Source organism: Ceratotherium simum, chromosome 9, assembly GCF_057802395.1.
Source record: "Ceratotherium simum simum isolate JZ-2026a chromosome 9, ASM5780239v1, whole genome shotgun sequence".
Taxonomy (NCBI): Eukaryota; Metazoa; Chordata; class Mammalia; order Perissodactyla; family Rhinocerotidae; genus Ceratotherium; species Ceratotherium simum.
This window is the reverse complement of record NC_141908.1, coordinates 40,041,293-40,056,580: the sequence shown is the minus strand read 5'-3', so window position 1 is coordinate 40,056,580 and position 15,288 is coordinate 40,041,293. Positions and strand designations below refer to the sequence as shown.

Here is a 15,288-nt window from a genome sequence, read left to right as displayed (position 1 = left end):
GCACACACACATTGTGTCTAACATCTGAGCGAGAAGTACATTTTGAGACGGTGCAGGAAAGAGGTTTTTTCGGGGGGTGGGGCGGGTAGAGTGAGCAAGGTGGAGAAAGAAGCAGAGGGAAACTTCTCTAAGACAAGCAAAGAGACATACCTGTTGAAACACCCTGGCCTAATCTATCAAAGGTAAATGCCACTAAGTCCAGGGCAATTACTGGTCCGAGTTTCAGGAAAAGCAGCTGGTATTTGTGTTTGTCAGTTTCCCCGGAAAACTAAACACAGTTTAGTTCTATGATCCACTTAGAAAGTATTACAAGAGAAAAAAAACAAAGTAGTCAAAATAGGAGAACCCAATTACCCAGCTTCTAGATTTTCTAAGATAACACTTTAAAGGCTTCTCACTCTATTTTTATTAAAGGAAACAGGCATTCTGTCTCATACATTTTGATGTGGTATACAGTAATAACCCAACCACAGCATTCTAAATCAAGTCCACTCTAACAAATACCTTTACAAAGAAAATCTCTGTATAGTGAAACAATCTCCAAGCCTGGTTATTTTTATAACCTTTGACATAAAAATTTCACTGAACTAGACAGCGAACAGACAACTAAAGGTCTTCGTAACAGGCTCAATGACAGTGAAGCTGGCAACCTTAGGAACTTGCTTCCATACCCTCAGCCCCCAGGGGGGCCAGGTCCCTTGGGGAAGCTGTGAAAAGAGGCCTGGCATTACCCTTCCTTCACCTGCGATCCTCACTCTGCCCTCATACACCAAATCAAATAGTTTGATGTTTCCCATCAAATGGCAATTTTTTTGAGTTTACATGGATCTTCACATGCAAATTACTTCCAAGAGATTGCAGTGCATGGTCCTTTACATATTAGTTTAATCCTAACATTGAGTGTTACCTACTGCCCTGTTTGTAGCACACTGCCTTCTAATCACTAGACAAACAGTGCTGCATATAGTCTATACAATCTGAATCCTTTATTCTTTTCAATGATACTTGCAAAATCTTGCCATTCTTTCTTAATTGAGGTTCATCTTCAAGGGTAGGAGGGTAGGCAATGAAGAATCTACCAGGCTCTTACCTTGTTAACAGATACTATTGGGTAAGGTACTTGCCTATTTCCTCCCAAAATATGCTTTTAGTTTATAAAATATGGAACACAGAAGAAATGAGCAAACCCATTAGGCCAGGCAGTCACTGCTCAAACCCAAAGGTAAAACCCTCCCATTCCACAGGAGGTCTAGCTCAAGTGCATCGTAGAAGCTAATGAATGAGCACAGCAGAAAGCCCGGCTCTGCAATCACTGTGGTCTCCTGGAAAAGCTCAGCTCACACCCACTGTCACTTCACATGGCAGGAGACCCCATAAAAGAGCATCAAGCAGAAAACAACCCCAAATGGGGTGCTTTTAACACTGTTAATGTATTAATGTGTTTCCTAATTTTAAAATAGCTTGATTAAATTGAATACAAGTTTGCTTTATTTTGTTGAAGTCAATAAAGCTATCAAGTTCTGGGATGATACAAATGAACCGTTCATCATAACGAGGTAAACATGGTCTAAAATGCCTTGGGTGCAACATAGGAGGGGGGTAGTGGGCTGGTGGTGGGAGGACACAAGAGCTTTTGGAAGAACCATCACTCAATACGCGTAAGCTCTCCAGCACTTCTTTCTGGCAGACATGCCAAATCCCTCTTCTGGAATGAGGCCCTTTTACTTCCTCTGAAAGTGAATTAGAGTTGCGCCTCAGAACTTTTCCATTAGGGCCATTTATTTATCAGCTGCTTCGGAGTTCTATTGTAAAAAACACCCAACAACAACCAGAATGGCCTGCCACATCCTGAAGGACTATAAATTACAGAAAAATCCTTTGAAGTGGGAAGAGAGGACCTGGGTCCATGTGTTAGTAGAGAAATTTTAAGCGCTATGTTGGTAACAAAGAATGACCAAAACAAGTTCCTCTTCTAAATTCAACCCAAGAGCCCTGAGATTAGAAACTCAGGCCCTTAAAGCAGGCACGACAGCTCAGATGCAGAGTTCCTATCCCCACCCACCCCAAACTACTCTCCTTGCTTGACGACCACTCACTGACCAGTCAACTAGCAACAGTCACCGCTTCTGTATTGTTTTTAGCTCCAGCTGCCCTATCTTGCTAAGGCACACCTGTCTTGCCTATTTTCATTTCCTCGATTGAGAGCTCTCACTTCCGCTGCTTATATTTTAAGCTGTGAGCTCCCTTATAACTGAATTATACAGAAACGGACCTCCCATCTGTTCGATGGGCCTCAGTCATACAAAAATAAGTTTGAAAGCTGGATTACAAATTCTTTGAGCTGATATTAACAAACTCACTCTAAACAACAATTCCCGTTTATCAAGATGTAATAAAAAGTCATGAATTTACTCAGGCTCAAAATAACAAAGGGGAGAGTTTTTTGTACTTTCTTCCCTCATACACAAAGAGCCACATAATCCAAATCATAGATTTAAAGAATTTCAGAGCAGAAAGATCACATCAAGATCATTAAGCTCCATCTTATCATGTTTACAGATGGGTAAACTGAGGCCTAGAAAGGATAAGTGCCTGACCCAAGATCACCAAGCTGGCTTGTGTCTGGATTAGATTCCCAAGTGGAGAGTGAACACGGGGCCCGAGACCCAGTGAGATAACCCTTCCAGGGAGAGGCATAGCCTTACCTGCAACTGAGTTGGGCCGTGGCATTATTAGCGAGCTGGAGCTCTGAGAATAAGGGACCGGACCATCTCCAACTGAGGCGTCAGCTTTGGGCGACACGCTCTCCGCTGACCCAGTGGGCTCCTCTTCGGCCACTGGGGAGCAATTATCTGCCCTGCGATCATGAAGCACTCCCTTCTGTACCCCTAACCTTAGGCTTCCGTCCTTATTCCATTCCAAACTGGAGCCACTCCGGTCATCGTTTTCGGATGAACTTGTAATTGTGGCTGAAATGAGAGACCAAAATACTTTGAAGGAGCCCAGGCACAGCTGGGGCTGTTGAGCGTTAACACACACACACTGCCCTCCCCATGATCAATGGAAAGTTTTCCGGTCCACACAGATTTTTATCAAAGTATGTTTCATACAATGTATTTTGGTAAATTAGAAGAATGTTGCTTATCAGGGGAAATAAACTGCTAAATCATTCTAAGAGAGGGAAAAAAACTCTGATAAGACGATAATGAAAAAGCTGTCTGAAAGTATCTGAGAGTTAACGGTAAATCTACGTAATTTGGAGATAATGTATCCTCTCTTTTTAACAAAGATGAATTTCTCTCAGAAGAATTTCTATCTCATTAAACTCCTCTGAACTTTTAAATATTTTTTCCAAAATAACAACATCTGTGCATGGAGGAAGGGGGCAGGGCTGCACAATGGTTAATGCAGAAAAGATGTAAGAGAAAATCTATGAAAACAAAAATACAACTATAAAGTCAAGCAGAGAATTTGATCTTTAGAATTAAACTTAATAACATCTGTTCAAGACCATCCAGAGAGGTTGACTTGACTTTATTACTTTAGCAGCACAGAACGGAAAATCTCTATGTAACCAGTGCAGGGAAAATACAAACATGGGAAGGGACGCTTGATTGCAGAACTAAAATTTGACCTCTGAGAAAGAAAACCAGTACAGAAAAACATCTTGGCAAAAGAGGAGGAATATGATGAAGGAAAGCAGCAATATTCACCCTACCTAGCTTCTACAAACAGCCACTTCCAATTTAAAGACCCTGAGATCCCCTTGCAAGCACAGGTCACTGTCGTCCCAACACTGGCTTGTGTCCTTGAGAACAGGGGCCATATCCTCTGTTGTTCCCTATTTGGATCCCTTTGTGTTTCCTATTTGGATCTCAGTGGCCGGCCCTTAACTGCGAGACTTAAATGGGAGTGCACCAGGTCAGAGTGTATTCAGAACCCAGTGGCCTAGATTAAGCTGCTTCATCTACATACTGTGATGATACGACACTTTATCAGCAGGCTGGTGAATTAGCTCCAACCAGAGTCTGTTATCTAGGATCAAAGAGTCTGAAGGGGTTTCATTTTGTTTGTTTTTACAATGCTCTTTAAGGTTGAGAAAAAAGACAAAACAATTTCCTCGCTGTGACTACAGGGCATTCTGTCACAATTCTAAAACCCGCTTTGCTCCTGCTGCTCCAGTCTGGACTTATTATCCACTGCTCGTCTCTCTATTTAAAAATCCCTCCCGCACGCTGAAGCCTCCTCAGAGTATCTATCACCAGCTGATCTCTTCCTTTTCTGAACATCACAGGCCTGGCACCTACCAGGGGCTCGATAAACATCTGCTTAGTCAATGAATGAGCAAGGGAACAAGCTTCTATTCCAGCTGTGGCCAGAGATGCTAGATTTAATCCCATTGCTTTTGGTTCAGGATTGTTGGTATTATGTCCCAAAGTGTAAGTTGATTTGGGACTGGCCCATCACACCTTTTGGATCTCCCTCACTACTCCCAGCATTTCCAAGCATTCTGTCAGGAGTATTAACACTAATCTCTCCATCTATTTGGAATCAATCACAGTCTTCATTGTGTGTTTTTTTAAATGGACCATTCATATGAGCATAAGTACAGCAAGTATGACTCTTTACATCCTAGAAATGCTGGTGATAATAGCAGCAACTAACATTTATTGAAGGTTTTATATGTCAGGGAGTATACTAAGTGCTTCAAAGGAATACTCTAATTTATTAATGAGGTTACTACTTATTAATGGTAATTATTAACGGTAATCCTGTTAATAAGTTGTGATTGTGTTACAAACCTTCACTTGTAAGTCCAACGTTTGGGACTCAGAATGCTTTTCTCACAGACACATTGTAATTAGTTAGGTTCCCAGGCTTCTCCAACATCTAAGTTACAGGAAAAGTTCCAGACTAAGGGTGGGTGTGTGATTTGCTTGGTTTTATTGCTGTGGCTGTTTTATTTGGGGGCACATATTCTTAAGGTGAAAAATAAACAGAAAGTCAAAGTGATGTTTTTCCTCATTTGCGCTCCCTAAGTGCCACACACTTCGGAATCAAACCCCCAAGGATCTGAGTCCTAACGCAGACCTCAAGCAGTGGGAACAGGGACTAGGACTTCCCTACCTCCTGTTACCAGTGACAGCACCAGAAGTAAGACTGCAGGGTGCAGCTGAGGCCAGGAGGGACAGCCTGGTCAGAGCTCCTAGACTGAAGGTCCAGTTCTCACCGTACAGTCACAAGTGTCCAGGCCCTGCTGAGAGGCAACATTCAGGTCCTGGTGGTGAGCGGAAGGAAAGTGGGCGGGAGAGGAAGGCCCCCAGCTGCAGGAACACGAGCTGGGACAGGAAGTCCTAGATGGGGTGGCCATTTCAAAAGGAGGGTATTATAAGGTTATACTATGTTTATAAGTAGAAGACTCTCCCACTGCCCTCATGAAGTTCAGCTAAGAGACGCATTCCACTGCCCACACTCCCCAGGGCCCTGGGGGCATGCAGGTGAGAAGCTCTGACGCCATGAGCCCTTATGCCCCACTTCACAGGATTCCTCCCTAGGGTCCAATACCAGATCCACCTACACACCCTGAAGCCCAGGCAGTGTATTTTCATCTCGGCTCAGGCAAGATCAGGCCCTGAAGCAGAACCAATGAAGCAGACAAAGGCCCCACAAGTCCAGTTTCCCTGCGTGACCTACGGAGCACACTCAACAGGGCAGCTCCACAGTTTCCAAGAAAGATAAAGCTGGTTCTTACCACAAACGACAGGCTACTCAAAATTACCTATTTTTTCTTCCAGGCTAACAGAAATTCAAACTCCTAATTAAGTTAGCCGAAGTCAACTTCATACCGACATTAAGTTAATACATAGTTAATGCATTAACTGTTAACTATGTATTAACCCAAGTCAAGTTAATACATACAAAAAAAAACTAGGGCAATATCTTAACGATGATGATTTTTTTTAAAAAAAAAGCTCTAAAAAATAAGTGCCATTTGACATCTTCCGGAGACTGGATTATCTTTCAAGTTCCCTAACAACTCACAAGTTCTAACATCTTATTCCTCCAAACAGTACAGACGCCAGCTTTTGTCAACTAAGGGTTGCCATCATCACTCGGACAGGAGCTCAACCACCCTTCCAACGTGCAGGATTCTGTGAAATGAGTGATTGATCGGGCCTTACGTTTTGTGAAGCTGTGAGGTTAGGCTGTGCCTCACAATTTCGTATTAAATTAGGTTTGGTACTGCTCACTGATTCACATGCGCTACTTCTGACTCTGTGTAGTCTGAAAATTCCTCCTAGCCAGGGACAACGTGCTATCCTCCTCTGTAGTAACAGCACATTTAACCTGACCTCCTAGCGCACAGGCTACACTACTTCTCAAGCACTTTCAAAGTACCTTAGGACATATACAAGATCCTTATAACCCATGAGGAAAGGTAGGTAGGCTGAGAACCATCAACCCCACTTTACAGATATGGAAACAGACTCAGGAAAAACTAATCATACACACGCGTGCACACACTCACACACGGTATGTCCAATACCAGTCCTTTTGACTGCACGTACAGTATGTTTTAAAACTCTCTTTGCCTTACACAGTGCTCAACACACAAAAGGAGTTCTCTAAGTATCTCTGGCCAAAAAATATTTTACAGTTCATGAAGTCTGCCTTGTTAAAAACTATAGCCCCTGGCAGGGGCTGGTGGAGAGAGGCCAGTCATGGGCTCACAGCAGCCAGGAAGGAGTCACCGGTTGACCGGGAGGAGGGGGAAGCAGAGAGAGAGATCTACTTAGTCGTGAAATGTTTTGCTGTATAAAGCTGCAATGAAACTGTATTCCTTCTTCTTCCCACCCTTCCTTCACCTCTCTTTACCTTTTGAAGATTCCTTCATATGTTGAATGTACATTTACAATAGAATTTAAAAACATCAGTATAAGTCCAGGGTCCAGGAAGCAGTTTGGCAGGATCTAAATCAAGTTACAGGTTTAAAAGAATATCAGGAAGAAAATTAAACTGACTACAGCTTTAGTCCAGAACTGCTGAGGAACCAAAAGGCCACTGATATCAAAAGTATACTACATCAAGCAGAATTCTTTCCTCTTTGAGCTACAGAAAAGACAAGAGGTGAAAAGTGCAAGGGGCTTGCGCTTCTTCCCTTCGAGAACCTAAACGGGGGTCTGTCTCTCTGGGCCCAGCACTAGGAATGGGTACATTTTTGTCTGTACCTATAAACATCATCTTAAGTGTTTGTTTCTCTCTTTATACTAGCTACTAGGAATCTTAAAACTCCCTACCCACTTATGAGCAAAATGAATGAAATCTTATGAACCTGACTCCTGACTTCATCTTTTCTCTTGCTCCTCTTATTTCCTTTCCCCAACTCATACCTTCCCTGGAAAGGAAAAATCTTGTTTTACTAAATGTCTATTTGCGAGCATTTCAAATCCACCAGGGAAGAATTAAGTATAAATAAATAAGTATATTTAGGAAATAAGAACAACGGTGGCTAACATGAATATTATTATAGTGCTTATTACATATGGGCTCTTACATAAGCCCTTAAGGGCTCTTCTAAGCTCTTATCATATCTCAGCTCACTGAACATCATAACAGTCCTATGGGCAGGAAGCCCCAGGAGGCCTGAAGCCTTGCTGTGCTCCAGAACGGTGCTCTCCACAGTTCTGATCTACTATCAGAAAACTGAGCATGCATCCCAAATACATGTATTTATAAATTATGGACACGTAGTACTCTAATTTATTATAATATAAAACATACACAAAAATGTACATTTTGAAAGGATAAAAAAGAACCCAGAAATTGAAATTTTCTTCAAGCACTCCACAGATTGTCTTGCATTCTCCACTTTCAGAGCCAGGGCTCTGTGAAGAGAGTCCTCTGTCTTTCCCTGGCTGTGGAGAAAATCAGATACAAGGGCATATGTAAAGTGCCTCATATGTCATGAGTAGTCAAGGATGTCTTCCCCCCCATACAACTGAAGAAAAATAAAGTAGCACTAAAAAGCCAAACATTTTTAAACTTCTATATTCAGTATAATAGTCGACACAAAGAGTTTAAAAGTTAAAACACTGGACCAATGAATTGAAGATCAAACAAGAAAGAAACGTAATGGTGGCTTGTAAAAGTGGGAGAAAGGAAGAACTGAGTAGAAAAGGGAAATCCAACTACTGCAGATACCGTCTCCTCTGACCTAACTGCATAAAGATCACTCACGACTTTCGAAAGAGAAAGCAAAGAAAGTCTACATGAGATTGAGAAAAGATCAGAGAGACAAGTCAAGGAAGCAACGTGCCCAATACCCCGGGCCTCTCGACCTGACAGAAGGCTCCGCTCCTCTCCTTTGCACTCGCACCTCACACAGCGCAGGCTGCCATGCCATACTCTGGATACTCCCAAGTGACAAAAGGACAGACTGCACGGAGGAAACCAGCCTGCGTGAAACCTTCTGAGTGGAAACGCCACACTGTGCTTCTGCCTCGGGCCCACCCGCAAACTAACCAACCACACAGGGAACAGAGACTAAGGCTCCCCTGGAGTGACTGCTTTTACCTCTCTCAGCCCAGCAAGGAGAGGGCTCCAGCGACGGCACTCAAGCTAACTCACCCTGGCCTGGAGTGCCACGAGAAAGCCAGCCTGAGTTACCTTTGGCTCCAGGGACTTTCTGGCTTCTCTTTCTTCAACTTTCTATGGTCAACATCCTGGCTCTCCTGGCCAGCCCTGTGTAACATGCCGCAGGGCCCTGCCACCCTTCTGGCCTTGTGTGGGGGCCCTGTGCTTTGGCTTATGACAGACAGATCTCTGTACCAAATCTCCAGCTCAGGGCTCATCGCGTTGCGCAAGCTGTGCTCTGCTGTGACATGCAGCGCAGCCAGGGACCCACACCATGCGTTCACAGCAGCAGTTGTCAGGCCCTTTGATTGTGAAAACACCTAAAAAATCAGCTGGGGGAGTGTTGGGAGAGACTGACCTGCCTCACTGAGCCACACTACCCAAACTAAGTCTAACAGAGCAGGTAACAGTCTCCAGAGAAAAGCTTGTGGATTGAAACAACATGAAGTTTTCCAGTATAGCACATGGCACAGTGTTTTGGTAAAGCTTCGAATAACCTGTACACTGAACTCACATATATATAGTGTATGACCTGTACACTGGAGCTTCTAACATAGTCCAATGACTCCACAGAATTCCAGACTCTTCCGGAAAAAAACATAAGGCACTATCAATGGTTGGTAGTATTATGCACCTACAGCATACATCTTCCATCAGAGGTGTCAATCACTGCTATATTTTAAACCCTTTTCAGCAACTGACAACTTGCCCAGGTCAACCAAAGACTATTCTTTGGTTCCACAGGTGGACTAGTTTTGAAATAGATACTGTGCCTCATCTTTATTGTCACAGTACTGAACAAACTTGCTCTTAATACACAGTAGGTGCCAATAAATGCTTGCTACACTGACAGAACAGCCAGAAGAATCCAACCACAGTCTGCATAAAAGTATAGCAGGCACTTTGTTGACTCGAATCATCACCAAACATTTCTTTCCCACATTACACATATTACCAAATTATATATGTAAAGGCAAATTTTCCTCCATCACCCAAGAGATTAAAAAAAGCTTCTATAATTAAGGATGATTTTTTAAATTGCAGGCAATGTAGCAAAATGAATATTAACACAGATTTGAAACACTCTAAATAGTTATTACCAAATCAATTTCAAAGCATTTCAATTTAGTAGCAAGAAGGGCAATACAGCTGGCAACAAGGTATCATTAGCATAAAATTAAAAGGGCAGGATTTACAAGGTAAAAATGAAAATAAAGTACAATTAATTCCTCTTTGTACGTCTCTCTCTGCAGCTGATCATCTCCCCTGGGGCACAAAGTCCAGGAAATAGAAGGTCTAAAGCTAAGCTACCTCTGGAATCTCTTTCATTTTACAAGCCTAGGAGGGCGTAGAAGAGAGACATGGGAAGATTAAAAAAAAGTTATCATGGGCTGACTTTTATGTCCTAAGCAACTGGGCAGAAAAACAAATATTACCAAACTCCAGCAAGTACCAGGAGGATATGAATCAAGTGTCCAGTGTTTCACTGCAAGCCACTTTTGCAGTAGAAATGTTTCTGTGAGGATACTGAACTACCCCTGCCTCCCAGCTTCACAGTGAGGAGGGGAACAAATGCACCCCCTCCCCCAAAGAAAGGGGAAGGGCAGCAGGAAGAGTCTAAGTTCTTGCTTTATCCTTTTCAAATTCTGAGCACTTAATCATCCTGAAAGCTACCTGGCGGAATATGGTGGCTCAGGTGTTAGGGAGGCGGGCAGGTGAACGACACACCTGTTCTTGTGGGAGACACGCCCAGTGAGGGAGATGTGGCCACCGTCCACTCAGAATCCCCTCCTCTCCCTTCATGGAGCTGTCCTAACACCACCTCTCAAAGAGAAACAGATCCAGGACACTATGAAAGTAATTTGGAGATTTTAAGTGACAGCAGGTACAAGCAGAGAGTAGAGGAAAGGAATGGAAGGGATGACTAACTTTAAAAGGCCACTCTCTCAACCAGAATTTTTCTTTCTTTTTTTTTTTTTTTATAATTTTACTTATTCATTTTTCCCCAAAGCCCCAGTAGATAGTTGTATGTCATAGCTGCACATCCCTCCAGTTGCTGTATGTGGGACGCAGCCTCAGCATGGCCGGAGAAGCGGTGTGTCGGTGCGCGCCCGGGATCCGAACTTGGGCCACCAGCAGCGGAGCACGTGCACTTAACCGCTAAGCCACGGGGCCGGCCCACAACCAGAATTTTTCTAATTGCTACCTCTAAGTCCTACTCCTGGGCACATCTAACAATAACGGTTAGGAAGCAGTTATTATTTTGTTAATCTTGATAGGAAAGCTGGGTTTTGTTTGCTTCTCCTCATCCAATCTCTATCCTCTTTCTTCCTATATAGAGAAATAGCCCATTTTCTTGAAATAAATACACACACACACACACAAAAATATTGATCATGATATGGACTAACAAAAATTAAACAATACGTTTAAAGCAGAAAGTACTTTAAAATCCACTATTTTCAGTGATGCTTTTTTCATTATTTCAAAAATCAGACTGGTCTTCATACACATTTCAATGAATATAAATACTTAATTTTTTTCTAAACTGAGATTAATGACAATTTACAATTTCCATTTGTAACAGCTGGAAGCAAGTCATATTCAAAGGAGTGTCACTAAGAAAAAATGTTTTCTCAAGCATGGAGGAAACACCTTTAAAAGCTACTTCTTTATGAAGTTTTCATTTTCAAAGCAAATCGTTAAAAAGCTACTTTATGGTGATTGGGTACACTTGGGTTTCACATTGAGAAGGTTTTCACACTGCAAATTTGAAAAATCAGACACTAACTTCTAGGTAATGTCCATAATTTTAATACATAAAGAGTAAGGAATTTTACTTAAAAAAAAAAAGGTATTCATAGGGAATTCAGCTAATCCCATCCAGCTTAGACAGTATTTCTACACGACAGAATTATTATACTTCCCAAGACATTTACGTAGAAAGAAATTGGACCTTCTGAAACAGGATGAAGCGAGACTCCCTTCTGTATAACACAACAAAGTTGAAACAGGGGGCAGAGAGGATTCTGCTAAGCCCGGAGAAACACTAGTAGGGGTCCAATAATTCTTCCAATGGTCGTTAGCCTGCCCTTTCTCCTACTAAGCAGTTGCTAAAATGAAAATTCTCTTCACCTGCAACATTCAAAAGCAGTAGGAACAGAACACAGGCAGGGCACTCTGCGGCAGCCTGATAAGGCTGTCTGGGCATGTGGAAACGCAAGCTTCCCTTCAGGCATTTGGTGGGCAAAAATATTTAGATTAAATATAATTGGCATGACAGAAATCAGCTTAAATAGTAAGGGGAGGGCCAGGAATTTTTAAGGATGGGTTTGTACTGTTTGAAATTTCCTCTAACTGCCCTAAATAAACTGTGCTAATACTGTACATGGAACTCTGGTCTCAGCCCTGTATGGGAGCCTACAGCTACCCCAAGCTTGTAACGGCACAGCAGCTGTGTGCACTTTGTACCGGCCCACTCCCAAAACCTTTGCCACTCCAACCCGGGCTCTGTGGGTAGACAAACCTTAAATAACTTAAAACGGAAAATTAAATGGAAAGCCTCTTCATCCCTTCTCCAGGCCCTATGTAATTTGGAACATGGATCCTAACCAGCCTGTTTTACAAGCAGCTGCTGGGCTTTCCAAAGCAGGAAGCCAAGGTATCTCACCTCCATCTCTGCCCACTAGGTTCGCTGTGTTCCTGAATATTCTACTCTGTTCAACATTTAAGATGCCCAAAGGCTGCCATTCCCAGGCTACACCTTATAAAAACAGGCACGTTCTTCTGGTAGAAAAAACACACACCCCACCTCCAGCAATCAGAACTACAACTGAGTCACAGATCCCTGCTTCCCGATGAGGCACTGGCACCTCTGTCCCCTGTATTGGTTCAGGAGGAAGTTCTTTCCCTCCTCTGGCCCCACCACTCCTGCCTCTTCAAAGAGCTGTGACTACAGTCACCGTGGAGAGGAAATACTGGCTTTTTCCCTTCTCCTCACACCACACCTCCAACGTGTCCCTTGGCAAAAGGTTCTAACTCTGCAGGTCACGGAAGGAGAGAGAACAGAGAAACGTTGTCACTGGCACAGCGTTTCCCTCTCAGCCACCAACAGTCTTTGCTTCCTGCAGGAGACCAGCTAAAGCAGCATGAAGCACAATCTCCAGAAGCTGGGGATCTTCGGTAAAAGAGGGACTTACTAACCACTTCCTAATTCCTCTTGCTTTCACCTCAATTGTCACCATTTTTCACGTTCAGCCACGTTAAGGGAACGTGTTGACTTGAGCCAAGGAATGAACGATAGCCTCAATGACGTGAAATGTGTCATTTACCTTTAACGACAAGACAGCTTAAAATATAGATGATCTTAAAGGATCTGACAATGCCAACTTGGAATGGGAATCTTGCATAGCTTCTTCATAAACCAACTAAACATTCCCTCCTTCAATGTGACTTGATAGTAGCAACAATTCCTTCCTTAATTTCTCATTCTCAACACCACACTAAGAGCCTAGCAGACAGCCGGAATAATAGAGATGAGACCCCTATCTGTACGGAGACAAAACTAAATAATAAAACAAGAATAAGTAAACTGGGGGTTGGCCTGGTGGTGTAGTGGTTAAGGTTGCATGCTCCACTTTGGCAGCCCGGGGTTCACGGGTTTGGATCCTGGGCATGGACCTACACCGCGCATCAAGCCATGCTGTGGCAGTGTCCCACATACAAAACAGAGGAAGATTGGCACAGATGTTAGCTTAGGGACAATCTTCCTCAAGCAAAAAGAAGAAGATTGGCAACAGATGTTAGCTCAGGGCCAATCTTTAGCTCAGGGCCAATCTTCCTCATCAAAAAAAGAGTAAGTAAACTGACGAAAAATATTGAGGTGCTATAGAAAGCATGTATTATGGGGACTAGCCAGTCTGGGATTGGGTGGGACTGTATTAAACCAAGTACTAATTAAGAGTCTCCATATTCCTGCAGCTCAATCTTTCACTGACAATACAGAAAACCAAACCAGCAACTTTTCCTTCCTCTCTTTAGAACACTTTTTAAATTGCAGCACTGTATCTCAAAGAGAGAAAGAGAGAGAGAGATGAATAAATGAATGAATGAAAGAGGGTGACTTTCTGTTATTAAAAAAGTTTCTAGCTGTCAAAACAAGAAACTGGCTTGGTTATAATCAGAGGCATGTAATGCCAATGCCAGAACATACAATGAAAAGAAAAAGACTGTCAAAAAGAATTTGTAGCACTAGCCAACTCCTTGAAGGAAGATGAACTCCATGGAGGAGAGGAAATTTCAGAAGAGCTAAGAATGCTGTAAAGAATGTCATCTGGCTATCAGAGAATTAATACCAGAGATCTATCAATGGCGGACAGCTGAGAGAGAGACAGGGCATGAGAACAGAAGTAACAGTGGGAAAAATTAGTTGGATTAGACTAAATAGCAGGTGGGGAAGCAGAGAAAGATGAGAATGGGGAATTAGCAGAATAAGCTCAATGAAGGGCTTAAAGCTGAGTGAAAAAAACTTAAATTTGCGACAAGAACCTCAACCCACCATTTATATGAAATGTCCAGAATAAGCTAATCTGTAGAGACAGAAAGCAAATTACCAGTTGAGGAGGGCTAGAGGTGAGGAGAGAAATGGAGTGTGACTTCCAGTGGATACAGGGTTTCCTTTTGGGGTGATGAAAATGTTCTGAAATCAGATTGTGGTGATGGCTGCACAATTCTGAATGCACCAAAAACTATTCAATGGTTTACACGGGTTTTATTATGGTATGTGAATTGTATCTCAATAAGACAATTAAATCTGAATGAAACAAAAACCCACTGAAGATTCTGATCCAAGTGAAAACTGAGGAAAGAAGCCCCCCTTCCTTATGCTGAGGGGCCCTTCACAAAGCTACGGTGAGGTCTACACCAGGAAACCCACAACCCAGTCCCCGGAATCTCACAGATCTTCTGGGGCCATCTCCAAAATACAAACCAGGGCTGGCCCCGTGGCTCAGCGGTTAGGTGCGCGCGCTACGCTGCTGGCGGCCTGGGTTCAGATCCCAGGTGCTCACCGACACACCGCTTCTCTGGCCATGCTGAGGCCGCGTCCCACATACAGCAACTAGAAGGCTGTGCAGCTATGACATACAACTATCTACTGGGGCTTTGGGGGAAAAAATAAATAAATAAATAAAATTATCAAAATACAAACCAGATGAACCTGCAACTTGGTTTTTCAAATTATACTTGAAAGAAATCGCAGGTGACTGAAGAAAAGAAGAAGCTCAACTGTCATCCCATTTGATTACACGTTAACGTGGAATTGAGTGGGGTTCAGTCCACAATAAAATGTAAAATATCCCTCAAAGACCTGTGCACAACCCAGCAAAAGGGAAAGAGTTGAATTGTTCAGTGGAGCGTTGACATTAAACAGAGGAGCAGAGGAGGACCTGAACAATCCCTCCAGGGGCCCCCACGTCTGTGATCTGAAAGGCACCAAGCTGGAGACCTGAGACACAGAGACGCCCAGGCCCACCTGCAGAAACGTAGATGCAGTCTGTCTGGGGTGGGATGTAAAAATAAGGGCTCTTAAATTCCGTGAATGATTCTAATGTGCACCTGGGACTAGAAACTACTGAACTAATCAGAATTACAGAG

The 15,288-nt window shown here is 43.0% G+C and overlaps 1 protein-coding gene across 11 annotated transcripts in view; it reads right to left on the bottom strand.

Annotated features, from left to right (window-relative positions):
• The window catches only part of TANC1 (tetratricopeptide repeat, ankyrin repeat and coiled-coil containing 1), a 230,335-nt gene that overhangs the window by 58,250 nt on the left and 156,797 nt on the right, over positions 1 to 15,288 (bottom strand). For 9 of the 11 annotated variants that reach the window (XM_087435249.1, XM_014785939.2, XM_014785940.2 and 6 more), the window contains one exon: positions 2,706 to 2,969. The exons of the other annotated variants lie outside the window; for them this stretch is intronic. In XM_087435249.1, coding sequence (XP_087291375.1) covers positions 2,706 to 2,969 — 264 coding nt within the window. The remainder of the gene's footprint in view (positions 1 to 2,705; positions 2,970 to 15,288) is intronic. 11 annotated transcript variants of the gene reach the window in all.